Source organism: Aristolochia californica, unplaced genomic scaffold (assembly GCF_029961685.1).
Source record: "Aristolochia californica isolate CCGP_79_NKW_82.1479 unplaced genomic scaffold, dmAriCali1.0.hap1 SCAF_3, whole genome shotgun sequence".
In the NCBI taxonomy this organism is placed as follows: domain Eukaryota; kingdom Viridiplantae; phylum Streptophyta; class Magnoliopsida; order Piperales; family Aristolochiaceae; genus Aristolochia; species Aristolochia californica.
This window is the reverse complement of record NW_027181992.1, coordinates 44,917,242-44,932,494: the sequence shown is the minus strand read 5'-3', so window position 1 is coordinate 44,932,494 and position 15,253 is coordinate 44,917,242. Positions and strand designations below refer to the sequence as shown.

General features: G+C 37.4%; 2 protein-coding genes across 2 annotated transcripts; one reads left to right on the top strand and one right to left on the bottom strand.

The window, feature by feature from the left end:
• Positions 1 to 778: 778 nt before the first annotated feature.
• Positions 779 to 2,331, top strand: LOC137959853 (uncharacterized). The gene is made up of 5 exons (XM_068807250.1): positions 779 to 954; positions 1,026 to 1,113; positions 1,204 to 1,274; positions 1,369 to 1,425; positions 1,884 to 2,331. The coding sequence occupies exons 1-5, from the start codon at positions 859 to 861 to the stop codon at positions 2,061 to 2,063; spliced, it is 492 nt and encodes a 163-aa protein (XP_068663351.1). The 5' UTR covers positions 779 to 858; the 3' UTR covers positions 2,064 to 2,331.
• A 9,260-nt stretch (positions 2,332 to 11,591) lies between these two features.
• On the bottom strand, positions 11,592 to 12,212 carry LOC137959608 (wall-associated receptor kinase-like 20). The gene has a single exon (XM_068806965.1). The coding sequence runs from the start codon at positions 12,210 to 12,212 to the stop codon at positions 11,592 to 11,594; it is 621 nt and encodes a 206-aa protein (XP_068663066.1).
• Positions 12,213 to 15,253: the final 3,041 nt, after the last annotated feature.

Here is a 15,253-nt window from a genome sequence, read left to right as displayed (position 1 = left end):
AACCAGAGTTCATCCAAAGTCCATTGATCGGAAGTAGAAACAGATTAGGTAAGAGACACTGGAGATGCTACAAACAGACAGGTTAGAACTTGCGAAGCTGGTTCACTGAGAATCAATGGCGTTGCCGGATGCTACCGCATGAAGGACCTTCTCAACCACCCTATAAAACGCCATTGAACAAGTCTTTCTTTCTTAATCACTCCCATTAACGTTTTCAATTAAATACAGGAATCATGGTAGCAGGAAGTGTTACAGGAGAGTTTTCCTCTCCGATTGCACCAGCAAGGATATGGAAGGCCGGCATTCGAGATGCCCATGTTTTGATGCCAGAAACTCCTACCTCAAGTCATAGCAAGCCTCGAAACGCTTACCGTTTCCACAGTTGCTAAAGGGCGGCTAATACGTAAAGCGAGCCCGATTCTTCCTGCCGAAGGGCCAAAGCAGTTACTGGGCCCACAGATCACTATCACGGCCAGATAGTGGGCTTGAGATTCTGAAGGAGAGACCGATGCCGCAGGGCGGTCAACATTCTACTGAACAAAAGTAGCAACCAATGGCGCCAGCGCCGTTAGTCAAGCTCGCCGTCTCTGTTATTGGTGCCGCGGTTTCACTGTAATTCCCGTCCATAAACAAGGGCGTTTTCGTGCTGGAGAAAATATCTAAGCCAGCGTAAAACCTCTGGAAGCTTCAGTTCGGAAGATATTTTGCAGGAGTTGACGTTAAAGTAAAGTTCTTTAATTACCCAAACCCTTTTTATAAGATTTAAAAACGTAAGACGCCATTGCACTCAGTCTCAGGCTTCTTTATATCTCCGGTGGTTGGTTCTGTTCTATTTTCCTATCGCGCCTTCTCCCGGAGATGGATCCCGGGGCCTTGTGTTACTACTCCGTCCTCGGGATTCGACGGGAGGCCTCCTGCGCTGAAGTCCGAGGCGCTTTTCGAAAACTCGCCCTGGTAAGTTTTTTCTTCTTTTTTCCTTCTTCCTGGTTTTTTATCCTGTTCGCTAAATTCCGTTTTGTGGTTAGAAATGGCACCCGGACAAATGGACGAAGAGCCCGATGGTGGCCGCGGAAGCGAAACGGCGTTTCCAGCAAATTCAGGAGGCTTACTCTGGTAAGGATTAGAAGTCGGAAGCGAATCCTTTTTTTGTCTGAAGGTTCATGGAGGAAGGCGGCGAGAATAACCTTGATGTGCGATTTTCAGTTCTGTCAGACGAAGGAAAGCGGGTAATGTACGATGCTGGATTCTACGATCCCCTCGAAGAAGAGGACGAAGTGGGTATTTTCTCTCCTCCCTCTCCCCTCCTCTGTTTCGGTGTTTTCCACCTTTCGTCTGTCTTATTAGCTTCCTTGTTCCTTTGACGTATAGGGATTCTCTGATTTCATGCAAGAGATGCTGTCGATGATGGATTCTGTCGGTTCTGAGGTATGGCTTCAATTCTCATCCACCCTTAAAATTCTTCTCGTTTTATACCCCGTAGAATTCTTGTGTTCTAAGCCTTTTGAGTTCATCTCCATCTTGCCGTTCCCTTTTCATTTTTTATGTAATCATGTAACTCGATCGACAAAGATGTAAATTTTGATTCCTCACAGCGTTTCTATAGCGGTCTCATTTTATGTTATCCCGAAATATCAAAACGCCAAGCGGCAGTTGGACGCCAGACTAATACGCCGTCGGCACCGTTAATCCACCCGATGGGCACGTTCCATCAGTCCCAGCCGCGGAATCTTTGATGTTGTGAATTCCGAGGATTCCAGTCCGTTGGCTTTATTTGACGAGGACGAAGATTTTATTTTATTTTATTTCAGTTCTGACGACGTCCGTTTCGGAAATGAGAATCCAAACAAAAAACGCTTACTGATGCCTGATGATTTGTTGCGTAGAACGAAAGCTTCGAGGATCTTCAGAAGATGTTCGTGGAGATGGTCGGAAACGAAAGCTTAGAGTTCAGTGATTCGTCGGGTACGTCAAGGAAGGCGAACGGATCAGCTTCCAGGGCCAAAGCTTCGAAGAGGAACGAGCCTCGGTTCGACATCCCGGTCGCGGATTGGAGGGTCTCGTGACTCCTTCCTAACTCAACTAACCTCTATACTCGCGTACACAATTGTTACTCATTTTCCTCTTTGTTCACCGGGATTATTTTCTAGTTTCGGAGGGGAAGAAACACTCGAACAGAGGAGGGGCAAGGGAAGAGATCTAATTTTAATTTGTTGGAAGATGATGTAGTGGATTGTTTAGTTTCACTTTTGGCGTCTGTTCCGAAATTACGGTGTTTGTCTTTGCGTAGTTTGGTCAAAGAGTTCTGAAATTTGATTCGTGTTTATCTTTGTATTCGTTTCCGTTTGAAGTGGCTCCGACGTTTCGACCTGCGCGACTGCGACTGCGACTGCTAACATGCCGGCTACCCAAAATGTTTGTTGGAAATCGGAGAATTCTGGGCAATATTCGAATGACCCACAGGTTCACGCTGATCTATGCACCAGATAATGTTACGGAGAAGCCGGAGCCGCCGTGGAGTTCTAGAGTGTTCGCTTAATAAAAACTGCAAGTTGCAGTTCGCGGTTTTGGCACCGGAGAGTTCTCCCAATAAAAAACGCTTACTGGTTTTGTCGATTTGATCTTTTGTTTGGTATGTCGTTGCGTGAGCATCCAGAAATTGGCGAACTCGAAACGAGGGAATGGATAGGGAAGATGGTTTCGAGTTTCATGTTCATCAAGGCCATCATGGACTCTCCATGCTGTTGTTTTTCTAACTAAAATATTATTTAAAAAAATTAGTTTCTAAAAACCTTATTTGTCAGTACATGTTTTATTTCCTACTTTTTTATTATATAAAATATATTAATTATATATTAATTAATTAAAAATTATATTCTAACTTATTTAACACCTTTTATTATCAATTTAAGATAATTTTTAATTTTAAAATATTATTTATCGGTATGTGTTTTATTACCTTCTATTTATTGTAATAAAATATCAAATTTGTATATTAATTATTCAAAAATCCTTTTCTAATGTAATAAATACCTTTTATTATTGATTTAAGATATTTTATAATTTTGAAAAATATATAATAAAAACTATTTTAGTTTTCAAAGATCTTATTTCTTGGTACACATTTTATTACCTTCAATTTATTGAAATAAAATATAAAATTTGTATATTAACTATAAAAAAAGCATCATCAAATCTGATTAACACCTCCGATTACCGATTTAAAATATTTTAAAATTTTAATAATATTAAGAAAAACTTAATTTAGTTTTTAAAATTTTACCTGTGGTACATGGTTTATTACCTTCTATTTCTTAAAATAAAGTATAAAACTTATAAAATAATTAATTAAAAATCATATTTTAATCTATTTAACACCTTTCATTATCAATTTAAGATATTTTCAAAATTAAAAAATATTTTAAAAAATATCATTTATTTTAAAAATCTTATTTATGCGTGTTTTATTAGCATCTATTTATTGAAAAAAATAAAAAAATATTAATTAATTAAAAATAATATTTTAATCTATTTAATACCTTTCGTTATTTATTTAAGATATTTTCAATTTTTAAAAATATTTTAGTTTTTAAAAATCATATTTATTGGCACGTGTTTCATTACCTTCTATTTATTGTAATAAAATATAAAAATTATATATTATTGAGTAAAAAAATCTTCTTATTTAATTAACACCATTCATTATTGATTGAATGAATAATCAAGTATAAAACATATACAAAGGTATCTTGGTCATGGAACTCAAAGACAACTCTTAAATAGAACATATACTTAAATATGATATAAATAAGAGAATGAATAATATTTTATAATATACTTAAATAGAACATATATCTAAGCAAATAATTAACCAAAATAAACATGGTTACTACATTTATAAGTTATTTAACGTGTAATATTAGAATATATTAATATCCTAATTAATAAAAAACTATATTATATTACTTAATTATTATATTTTATTAAAAATTAATACAATAATTACGTGTGACTAGAATAAATTATTTAAAATAAAAAATAACATAAGCGAATATAATAAATAAATAAATTATTTTTTAATAACATAAGATGTGTTTTAACATTAAAAATCACTAATTTAATACAAAAATAATATATATATATATATATTTATCAATAACATAATATATATGTTTATGTATTATTAATTAATAATATATTATCACAAAATTTAAAACCATTGGTTTAATTAATTATAGCAATGGGATAATTGAACTAAAATAATTTATCAAATATTTATTTTAACAATATTTTAATTATGACTATTAAATCACTAATTTAATATAATAATTATAAAATAAATATATTAAATAAATAAAATAATTATTTTATAAAAATAAAATATAAATTATTATTTTATTGACGATGGTTTAATTTTTCCGAACTTAGGAAAAATTTAACCATCGTCTTCCTCAGTGGCAGGCCAGCGGGCAACAACGACGAGCCACGGCGACGGAGGCGGAGCTCCGACAAAACACCGAGAGTGAGAAGAGAGGGAGGCCGAGAGGCTTTGCGATAGAGGCTTGGCCTACCATGCTCTGCGACAGAGGTCGAGAGGGAGAGGAGAGGGAGAAAGGCCGAGGGGGGAGGGGGAAATAGGGAGGCTAAGAGAGAAGAGAAGTCGGGAGGGCGAGAGGCTCTGATACAGAGGCTTGACCTCCCATAATCTGCGATGGAGGATGAGAGGGAGGAAGGCTGACGGGAGGGAAGGAGGGAGAAAGAAAAAAAAAATTGGCAGAAGGATTGGGAGGAGGAGCAACGCGCGACGCGCGCTTCAATTGGTTGATTCGCAAAATAGGTGTGAATCCAAATTCCCCGATTTTGGCCAGAGAGAATGAAGTAACATAATTCACTTGAAGAGTAATTTATTCTAAACTAACCCATTTATCTAATGGACTAGGTAATGCGGAGGGAATTCATTCCACTTCATTGTGGACAAACCCCTCCACCCCCTAGTCATTACATGTATTTATTAGCGCTATTGTCTATGAACAAATGCATCTAGATAAGTAACCTAAGGAATTCATCCTACTTTACACATACCATGAGAGAGAGTACCTTGACAACACTGACCATAATCTAAGCAAACTATACAATGCCTTTGCAAGCAGAGATGGGAAACCTACAACAACTAACATAAAACATAAGTTGCATAAAGTTCAACTCCCGATTACATAATACCAATAGAGGACCCAAAACATTTGGTCAACCATAATCCAAACAAAGATTTGTGATTCAAACACTAATATTTGTGACAACTACATAAATCTTTGTAAAAGATCAGAGGTAACAAAACTTACCGCCTTGATTGGGATCATAATGGGATTCTGTTTTTTTTTCATAAGACATGTATTCTGTCATTTGAACAGTACAGATCATACACTAGACCTTTGTCACTAGAAACATATCAGCCAAAATTGAAAACAAAGAAAAATATAGTACGATACAAAACAATTATGGTGTGCAACAAACAATCACCTTTCCAAATCTCAACTGCTAATCAATCCCCTATCCCTGCCCTCAAATGTTGCTCTTCTTCTATCATCACCCCTACTCCTCTATCTCAGCTCTGGAATTCATCATTACAAAGATTGACACCATCACCCAATATTCCAACACAATTAGATCCACAACTCAAAGTTTAATAGTGGTTCACAATCACTATTTCAGATTGCTACTCCACTCCCAAGGATCTCTTGCCCTCTAGATAAATGATCCACTATGTAAAGCCAAAAGATATTTACAAATTCAAGCTACACAAGTAAAATTACAACAATTGCTCCAAACACTTATAGACTTACGATGAGTAAACACTACATAAAAAACTTCGAACACTCTTGCCCACACATGGACTTATAGAAAATACAACACTTGCCTACACATGGACATATAGAAACCACACTACTATCCCACATAGGGATTTATGGTAACAACAACAATTGTCCACATAGGGAGTGATGGTAACACTAAGTACAATAATTGATCAACAAATAACCAAATGGCAAGGAACACCATGCAGAATTTGCTTCTTCATAGGTTTAGAAGAATAAAGTAGTAGAGTAGAATCTCACAAAAACTTAAGTAGTTCTACCAACATGATTAGTAGCACCATGTATAAAAGATTAAAAATTTATGCAAATCTTTTCAAAGAATATTGTTATTGAAATTCAAAGCTCAGACAAAACGATTGATCAAAACTCAAATCAATTAAACCAAGTATTGAAGTAAGTATGAAAGTAAAAACAAATATTGAGCTTGCTTGAAAACCCAAGTTGAAGACCTCAATTATTCAATTTCAGAGTTTGGGACAAGAGGATCACTAAGTATGGATAGGAGGCACTTCAAATTTCATGACTCATGTTGTTTGCAATGACTTTTGAACTTCTTTTTCAACCATTGTTGACTGTGTTCAGGTCCAAGGACGTGGGCTTGACTCCCTCCATCATGTGTTTGACTCCATCAACTTGAGATTGAGTTAAGCAATGCAATTTTGAATGTCGTGACCTTCTGTTGCTTCATGTACCCGACTCCTTTCTTGTGGAGTCGATCCCTTTTGAAGAGTTTATACTTTGTGCACACTTAGAACCTAAATATCAATAATCTATGTTTGTTATCATCAAAATTTGGGTTTAAAAAAGAAGACTTTGAGCTATTTCTTCCTCATTTGCATTGACATCCAACATTTGCCATCAATAGACAAATATAAAACTCCCAAGTCTTACATTGAAGAAAAACAATCATATCTTCATCCATATCATACTTCCATTTATTGTTGACCAAATTATGAGAGGCTGAACTGAACTACCTTTTTGCATTAATAATGAGAGTGGTATTTATACACAATTTACAATAGAAATTCAAAGGTATAAATACAATCAAGATCTCCTAATCTGACGAGATAAATACAATTTAAAATAGAGATAAATCGTATCTCCTAAACTAATAAGATAATCTCTTTATGCCCGCTTAAGATAGGCCGCGGTTGGAGAGGCCAATATTGTCTATTAGTAATTGAAATTGTGAACGTGGTAATAATTTTTTAAGGAGATCAACCAGTTGGTCAATAGAAGCAATATGAGCAATATGAAGTAGACCTAATTGAACCTAATCACGGATGAAGTGATAATCAACTGCTACAAATTTTATTTTGGTATGAAACACGAGATTAGAGTTTAACTGAGTGGCACCAATATTATCACAATAGACTACAGGAGAGAACTACAAGATCACACCAAGTTCAGTAAGTAGAGAGCACACCTATCAAAGTTCAACAACATTAGTAGCAATTGATCGATACTCAACCTTAGTAGAAGAACGAGCAACATTGTGTTGCTTCTTTGAACTCAAGGAAATGAAATTACGCCCAAGAAAGATAAGGTAGGCACTAGTGGACGAGTAATCATCTTTATTGTCAACCCAATTGGCATCCGAGAACCCATGTGGAGATATAGGACACTGACGATGTAGAAGAAGCCATTTATCCAATGTGCCACATAAATACCTTAAAATTCGTTTGACAAGTACACAATGCTCTTAAGTCGAATGATGCATAAACTATGACATCTTATTAATAACAAAGGAAATATCAGGCCGAGTGAGAGAGAGATATTGCAGGTTGCCAACTACTTCACGAAACTGAGATGGATTAGAAAGTAGAGAGCATGAGGTCATGGTGAGTGGTAAAGATTTCATCGGCAATGGGGTGAGCATAGGTTTAACATCTTCCATATGAGTCTTTTTTAGCAGGTCTTGGATGTATCTGTGTTGAAAGAGTAGTATGCCATTGTGATGTAGAACAACCTCAATTCCAAGGAAGTAAGAAAGAGAGCCAAGATCTTTAAGAGATAAACGATGAACGAGGTAATCAACAAATTGATAAATAGGGTCTTCACTATTACGAGCAATAATAATTTCATCAACATTCATCATTAGAAACAGAACATGTTTGCCATTATTGAGAGTAAATAGGGAAGTATTAAAGTGAGAATTATTAAAACTTGAACCCACAAGAAATTGACGCAATTCATGATACCAATCCTATGGAGCACGTTTGAGACCATAGATAGTTTTATGAAGTTTTTAGACATAAGTTGGATGTTCTGAATCAACAAAGCCTGGAGGTTGTGCCATATAAACATTTTTTGAGAGCCAACCTTGAAGAAATGCATTGTAGATATCGAGTTGACGAAGAGACCAACCATTGCTAACTATTACTAAGTACAAGTCTCACGGTGGTGAACTTAATAATCGGGCTAAAATTCTCATAGTAATCCACACCTGACTGTTGATGAAATCCTTTGGACACAAGACGAGCTTTGAATATGTCAATGGACCCATCAGAATGCCTTTTGATTCAAAACATCCACTTACAACCAAAAAAATTAGTGATACCATAAGAAGGAACTAGCTTACACGTCCTATTATGAGCAAAAGCATCATATTCTTTAGATATAGCTTGATACCAATTTTGATCTTTGAGGGCTTGAGTCATGGAGGTGGGTTCAAGGTCGGGTTGGGATGGTAGGTGGGTGTGAAGGTTGAGTTTTTGAATGGGTTTATAGAAATTATTTTTGGTCTGAGTGGTCATGTGATGTTGGGTGAGTTGTTTAGTGGTAGATTGGGTTTCGATGGATGGATGTGTAGCATTTGGTGATGGTTGGATGGGTCGTGGTAGGTGATTATTGTGGGAGGTGTATGGGAAGACTGACTCTACAAACTTTTCATGACAAGAAACAAATATTTTTGAAGTAGATGGGTCAAAACACAAGTAAGCACTTTGAGATAAAGAGCAACCAATAAATACACATGGTTTAGACCTTTGATCAAGTTTGTGAGATGTATATAAACGAAGCCAATGATAACATAGACAACCAAAAATCTTTAGTTTAGAATAATTTGACATTTGGTGGAAAATTAACTCATATGGAGATGATAAATTGAGCTTAGGGGTTGGCATCCTATTTATTAAATAGACATCAGTGGCAAAGGCATGGAACCAAAAACGTAATTGGAAGGGAGGTATGAGAAAGTAAAGTGAGACCAGTTTCAACTATATGACGATGTCGTCTTTTTGAGTAGCCATTGTGTTCAAGTGTATGGGGTGGAGTGGTTAGCTGAGAGATGTCATTTAAAGAAAGGTAATCTTTGAGGCCCATATAATCTCCTCCATTGTCTGAATAGAGTGTAATAATTTTTCTTTTAAAGTGATTTTTCACAATGGCTTTGTAACGGTGAAAAACTTCCTGAACTTCAATTTTTTGTTTGAGTGGGTAAAACCATATGTATTTAGTATAGTGATCGACGAAAATGACATAGTATTTGAAACTATCTTGTGACAAAATCAAGTGGTTGTGTAGAGATAGGAGATGAAGTTGAGAAAACATCTTATGACTTTTATTGCAAAGACATGCATGACATGAAAAATCTTTTGGCATAGGAGTAGAAAATTTTTAATGATAACTAGAAAAAATGTGTATCAAAATGGGAAGAGCGGGATAACCTAATCGATGATGTCAATTGGATAATGTGGTTTTGACTTGAGAGAAGGCAAGAATTGGAGAAGACATAGATTTACCAGCCGGCCGCTCATACACTTCATCTCTAGTGTTGAATGTCAAAATTATTGCCCCTGTTAAAAAATCCTTCACATGAAAGAAGATGGGAAAAAATTCAGTGGAAGCATTATCGGTAGTGCAAAATTGAGAGCTAGAAATTAAGTTCTTTTACATGGTTGGTACACAAAGGACATCATTCAAAGTAAATGTAGTAGTGGGAGTTGGAAGAGATATAGAATCGGTGTAGATGATGGAGAGACCAGTGTCATTGCCAATCATAACATCATCAAAGCCAGTATAGGGTGTATGAAAAGATAAATTGTTCAAGTCTTTTGTGACATGGTAAGATGTTCTACTGTTCAGTAACCAAGTCAAATTGTTAGAGGTGATGTTAGCAGCATAGTGAGCTCGCGGTTACCATGGTGTTGCCAAAGTATGAGAAGGTTGAAATCCTGTGTTGGTTGGTTGGATTTGTACGAGCTAAAATGATGGACATCGCTTAGTTGTGTGCCCTTGGATGCCACAAATCTGACAAAACTCCAAATTTGGACGAGGTTGAGGACGACTAGTGTAAGTTGGAGCACCTAATTAGTAGTCATGGTTGGTCGGCCAGGGTTGTGAGGCGATATGTGTCAACCCACATGACCAGACATAGTGATTGATTTGGCTGAGTCGACGTGCGTAAAATAGGCAATGAATTGGAACTAAAAAATAGTGAGTAGGCAGTCTTCGATTGTGATTTTTTTTTCTCTCTCACACTTGTGGCTCACTTATGTAGAAGAGAAAGGGAAGAGGAAGACCAAGCTGTCAGCGGCAGACCCAGGATTCTGGTAATCGAAGAGGTCCCAAAGGAATTGTACAATATGCTTGTTTTCGTTCTTCAAGTATCTTGAGGTGTGTGTGTGTGTGTGTGTGTGGAGGAGATTTGAGGAATGAAGGCGGCAGGCTCGGTAAGGAGGCAACAGCGACATCAGATGAAGTGAGAGGAGTGGTGAGATTTGAGGGAATGAAGGCGAGAGGCTCGGGAAGGAGGCAATGGCGACGGGAGATTAGTTAGATGGATGAGGGGTGAGGCGGAGATGCAAGTAGGTCTACTTGCGGTTTTTGGCGCTCTCGCTAAAGATGGAGTGATCAATTTTGGGTATGACGAGATCATCAATGCGGCATAGATCAAAGACGATGAATGAGTAGACGAGAAAAGGAAGAGGAAGAGATAGAGGGGATTCTGTAGACGGAGAGGCAGAGGAAGTGATTTCAAAGTTCAAAATAATTCAGAAGAAGATTAATCGATCTGCTCTGATACCATATGAGAGGTTGGACTCAACCACCTCTTTGCCTTGATTTAAAAGTGGTACTTATACACAATTTACAATAGAAATCCGAAGGGATAAATACAATCGAAATCTCTTAATCCAATGGGATAAATACAATTTGAAACAGAGATAAATCTTATGTCCTAAACTGATAAGATAATCTCTTTACAAACTTCCCTTCCATATGCGTTCCTGACACGTCTAAGTGAGATGAAAACTATCTGACTTCTTGCCTTACTCTCAGGTTCCTGGAATTATGATTCATAATTTTGCTACGATCGTACGAAGCAGTAACTAGAAATCGAGTGGGGGAGATAGCAATATTAGCGTATCCGACTTTAACCATTAAATTGCACATAGGAGCAGGCGTGCATTAGGGAGTATGGGAGACGTCCCGTTCACTTTTTCATTTTCTATTTATTTAGCAATCCAGAGCGTACACAGGAAAAGTTAAACATTTAATCTACAAACTTGAGTAAGCAGAAATGGTTCAAGGCTCGGTGATCTTCCTATATCCCTTATTACTGCTACTGCGCGAGGATTGTTAACCTTTTGAGATTGAAACTGCATTTATTCTAGCCAAAGAAAAGCAAAGACTCTTTCCCATGGCAACCACGAAGAAGCACTAAGAAGAACAAACTAATCAACCTGGAACGAAAGAGAGCAATGGAGAAGAAGACGATCCATATCAGCTGGGAGACGACCACTGCAGTTCGATCCCATAATTCCACGTCTCTGGCGAATCTGGAAAATGAAGATTCACGATGGAAGTGTACGCAGAGCACCCTCCCGGTCTTATCCTGATGCGGTGTGCCGTTATCGAAGCATCCTTAAGATACGAACAACAAAGCGTATTCCTGCATGCACTCCCCTCGGGGACCTTCTCAAACAGCCTGCAGGGACTGTTTGCAGAACAGTTCAATGGGGAGAGAAGAATGTTCTCGGAGCAGTTGAACAGCATGACGGTGTTGCGGTTAGATATGTTGAATGGCAAGCTCTCGTCAAGCTTCAGCCCTCCCTCTGTCAGGTCCGACGAGGAGCACATCTCTTTCTGGATCTCCGGCGTGCCGATAACCAGCTTGTTCGCAACCGCATCAATGCTGAGGATCCGGTAGTAGGCCTCTACTTGTGATTTGAACTCGAGTGAGTGGTCATTGCAGTAGAGTCTGTAGTTGGGGTCCCCACATCCCTCCTGAGTGCTCAGTGGGTAAGGAACCTCCATTTCCCCGCAGTTAGGGCACACAGTGATGCTTAATGCTGATGCCGAACCAGTGAGGAGCAGAACGACATGAATCACTATCACTATCATTTGATCTAACTAAATTTAACAAAGAGACAAGCAAAAGAGCATGGGGAAGGGAGGACATATCAAGGGAAGGAGAACCGAGAGCCTATTTATAGACAATTTTACATGGGTTTAGAGAGAAAAAAAAAAGAGATTATGGCCTTGACGGGTAAAAGGTAATCCATGTAACCAAATCTTCCCACGCTGCCAATTATTAAAAGCGTTCTGGGGGAAAAGAATGGTGCAGAGAGGCTTGTTTGCTGTCTGCTGTCTGCTGCAAAACACAACACCTGGCAAGTGGCCTGATAACATAGTTTAATTAGGTCACTAATGCCCACTTACCTAGTTTAGAATTTAAAGCACTTTCAGTTTCCGTAAAAGGAATCTCATTGCGGTACAGCCTCTCCAATTAAAATATAGGATGGGCATTAATCTCTGGTTTTCGAGAGATGAACTGGGATTGGAGATTGTGGAGAGTTGGGGCTATTGCCCAGATTAGGCATTTGCAGTCTCTGGCTCTTGCGGACGAGTGCTTCTTCCGGGTTCGTAGAGAAAATATATAATAGATAGATGGAAAAAGCAGATCTGATGGAGCTATGAAGCAAGGTTTTTACTGGACAGACACAACAAACCAACGAAATTCCCACTTGCTGTTTTAAAAAGCTGAAAAGCTTTGCTGCCTTCACTTAATTTGCTACTGTAGGTGAGCAAAGGCTGTTATAAACCGTAGTAATAGAGGAAAGGTCCAATAATTCCATCTTAAGTCCATCACTTCGGGAGGTTTCTGGAGCTGATTTGTTCTCCGCCCATTTGTTGAACAAGACCCAGATCACCAGTGACTTAATTTTTCTTGGCACTATTGAAGAAACCACGCATTCAGGAAACTAAATATATGTTCAGCACCTCAGTGGGTTGCAGTTGCAGTGATGGTAAACCCAACACTTGATAATGTGGAAAGTTTTAGTATTTATTAGTCTAGCTCCAAAATTTTAGTTTGTAGTAAACATAATCGTCAAAGTATGATTGAGAGTGGCTGAATAATTATGAGGTTTTATTTTGGATAAGGGTGGCATCTAGTCAAGCCAAAGCTTTAACCTGTACAGGTTTGATCTTGGCTTGATCTTGAAGATTTCAAACTCGAGCTTAGCCTTAAACCTTAAATTGAACTTGAGCTCGAGCTCAAAATTTTTAAATGAGTTCAAGCTTGAGCTCTATGTACATTTAAAGCTACAAGAAAAATTCACAAAAATGAATAGAGATGATTTGGTGATGAGATTAATATCATTGAACTGCATGTTATTGGAGAGGAGTTCAAAACTTTGTAACGGAGTATACTAATGTACAATAGCCAACTTATTATACCTAATAGAAAGAACACATTTTTATATTTATAGTGTTCATTTCATTGGCAAGAAGCAACATCGGATGTTGAGGGACCCGAAAGGGCTGAACAATCGATCATCTTTAAGGTTTGAGGTAAATAAAAGCAACCATCAACCAATTAAAGAGAAAATTGACAAGAGCGATTAGAGTAAAGGGTATTTTTGTAAAGAATTATATGCTAAGGAGTTGGCTCACGAGCCTATGAGCCGAGTTTGGAAAATCTCGAATTCGATTTATTATACTTAACAAGCCTCATTCTGAGTTTGAGTCTGAGCCAAGTTCAAGTAATAATTGAATTGAGCTGAGTTTTTTCTTAGCCGAGCTCGAGCGCTCAGTGTCACCCCTAATTTTAGACTGTCAATGGGTTGGTTTATCCAAAGTCCATACCCTTATAAAACATGAGTGTCGATTAAGAACCCCATAAGCATATTGGTTTTATATATTCTTAATAGACACCTAATAAACTTATTGGGTTCTTAAAAGAAATCGTTAACAAATATAATTTCAATTAAACACATATCATACAAAAATACTTTTATATGCACTTTTAAGTAAATATTATCTTATAAAATAATAAATATATTATTTTATATATTCTATATATTTGATATATTATAAAATAAAATAAAAAAGCCTTGTACACACGCACATGGATGTGTAATGTGGGCATAATGAGGTCCATATGATGTGAGTGGGAACATAAGCATACATGAGAGTGTGCATGAGCGAGCCCACATGTATATACATGTGTAGTCTCACATGTTTGTGTGCAATGTGCATGAGCCCACGTGCATGCATGTGGTGTGTAACCACATATATGTGTTTATGAATGTGAAAATGTGCTCCTAGACACAAATGTATATGTATTGGCCCATACATCTGTATGAGTGTGAGTGTCTGAGCTCATACATGTGTATAAGTGAGAGGAGTTGAAATATGCAAAAACAACATAATGGTGCAATATTCAACAATGAATTGAGCATTGATACATAAAAAAAAAATCTATTAGTGGACAAACTTTTAATCCATATGATCCACTATCTATCTTTTTATGTGTGACCAACGTTTATTGGTCATTGCAATGCTATGCCCTTATATTGTATCAATAGGTCCGTGAGAGTGAGAGTGTATGTGGGTCTATACATGTGTGAGAACAAGAGCATGCATGTAGGTTCACAATGTATGTGTGGACGTAAGTGCCTAAGGAGGCACATACATGTGATTTTGAGTGTATGAGCCCAGATACTTATGATTGTCTATAGGCCTTTGTTTATGTAAGTCACATGTGTGTGTTTGTGTTTGTGTGTGTGTGCATGGAAGGGGGGGAGGGGATTGAGCCAAATCGAAACACAAGCCGCTCATGTTTGGCTGGAAAAAGCTTGACTCAATTTGGTTTTTACTTGAGTTTGGCTCAAACTCATACTTGGAATAAGACTCATTAAGTATAACAAATTGAACATGAAATTTTCCTAGCTCAAATTATCAACTCATGAGCCAACTCGATAGCATAGATTTTCTTATGAAAATACCTTTTGACCACTCTAATTGCTCTCTTCAGTTATCTCTTTAGTTGGTTGATGATTGTTTTTATTTATATCAAACCTCAAAGATGATCGATTGCTCAACCCATCTAGGCCCCTCAACATTTGAGGTGGCTGCTTGTCAATTAAATAAACGCTATT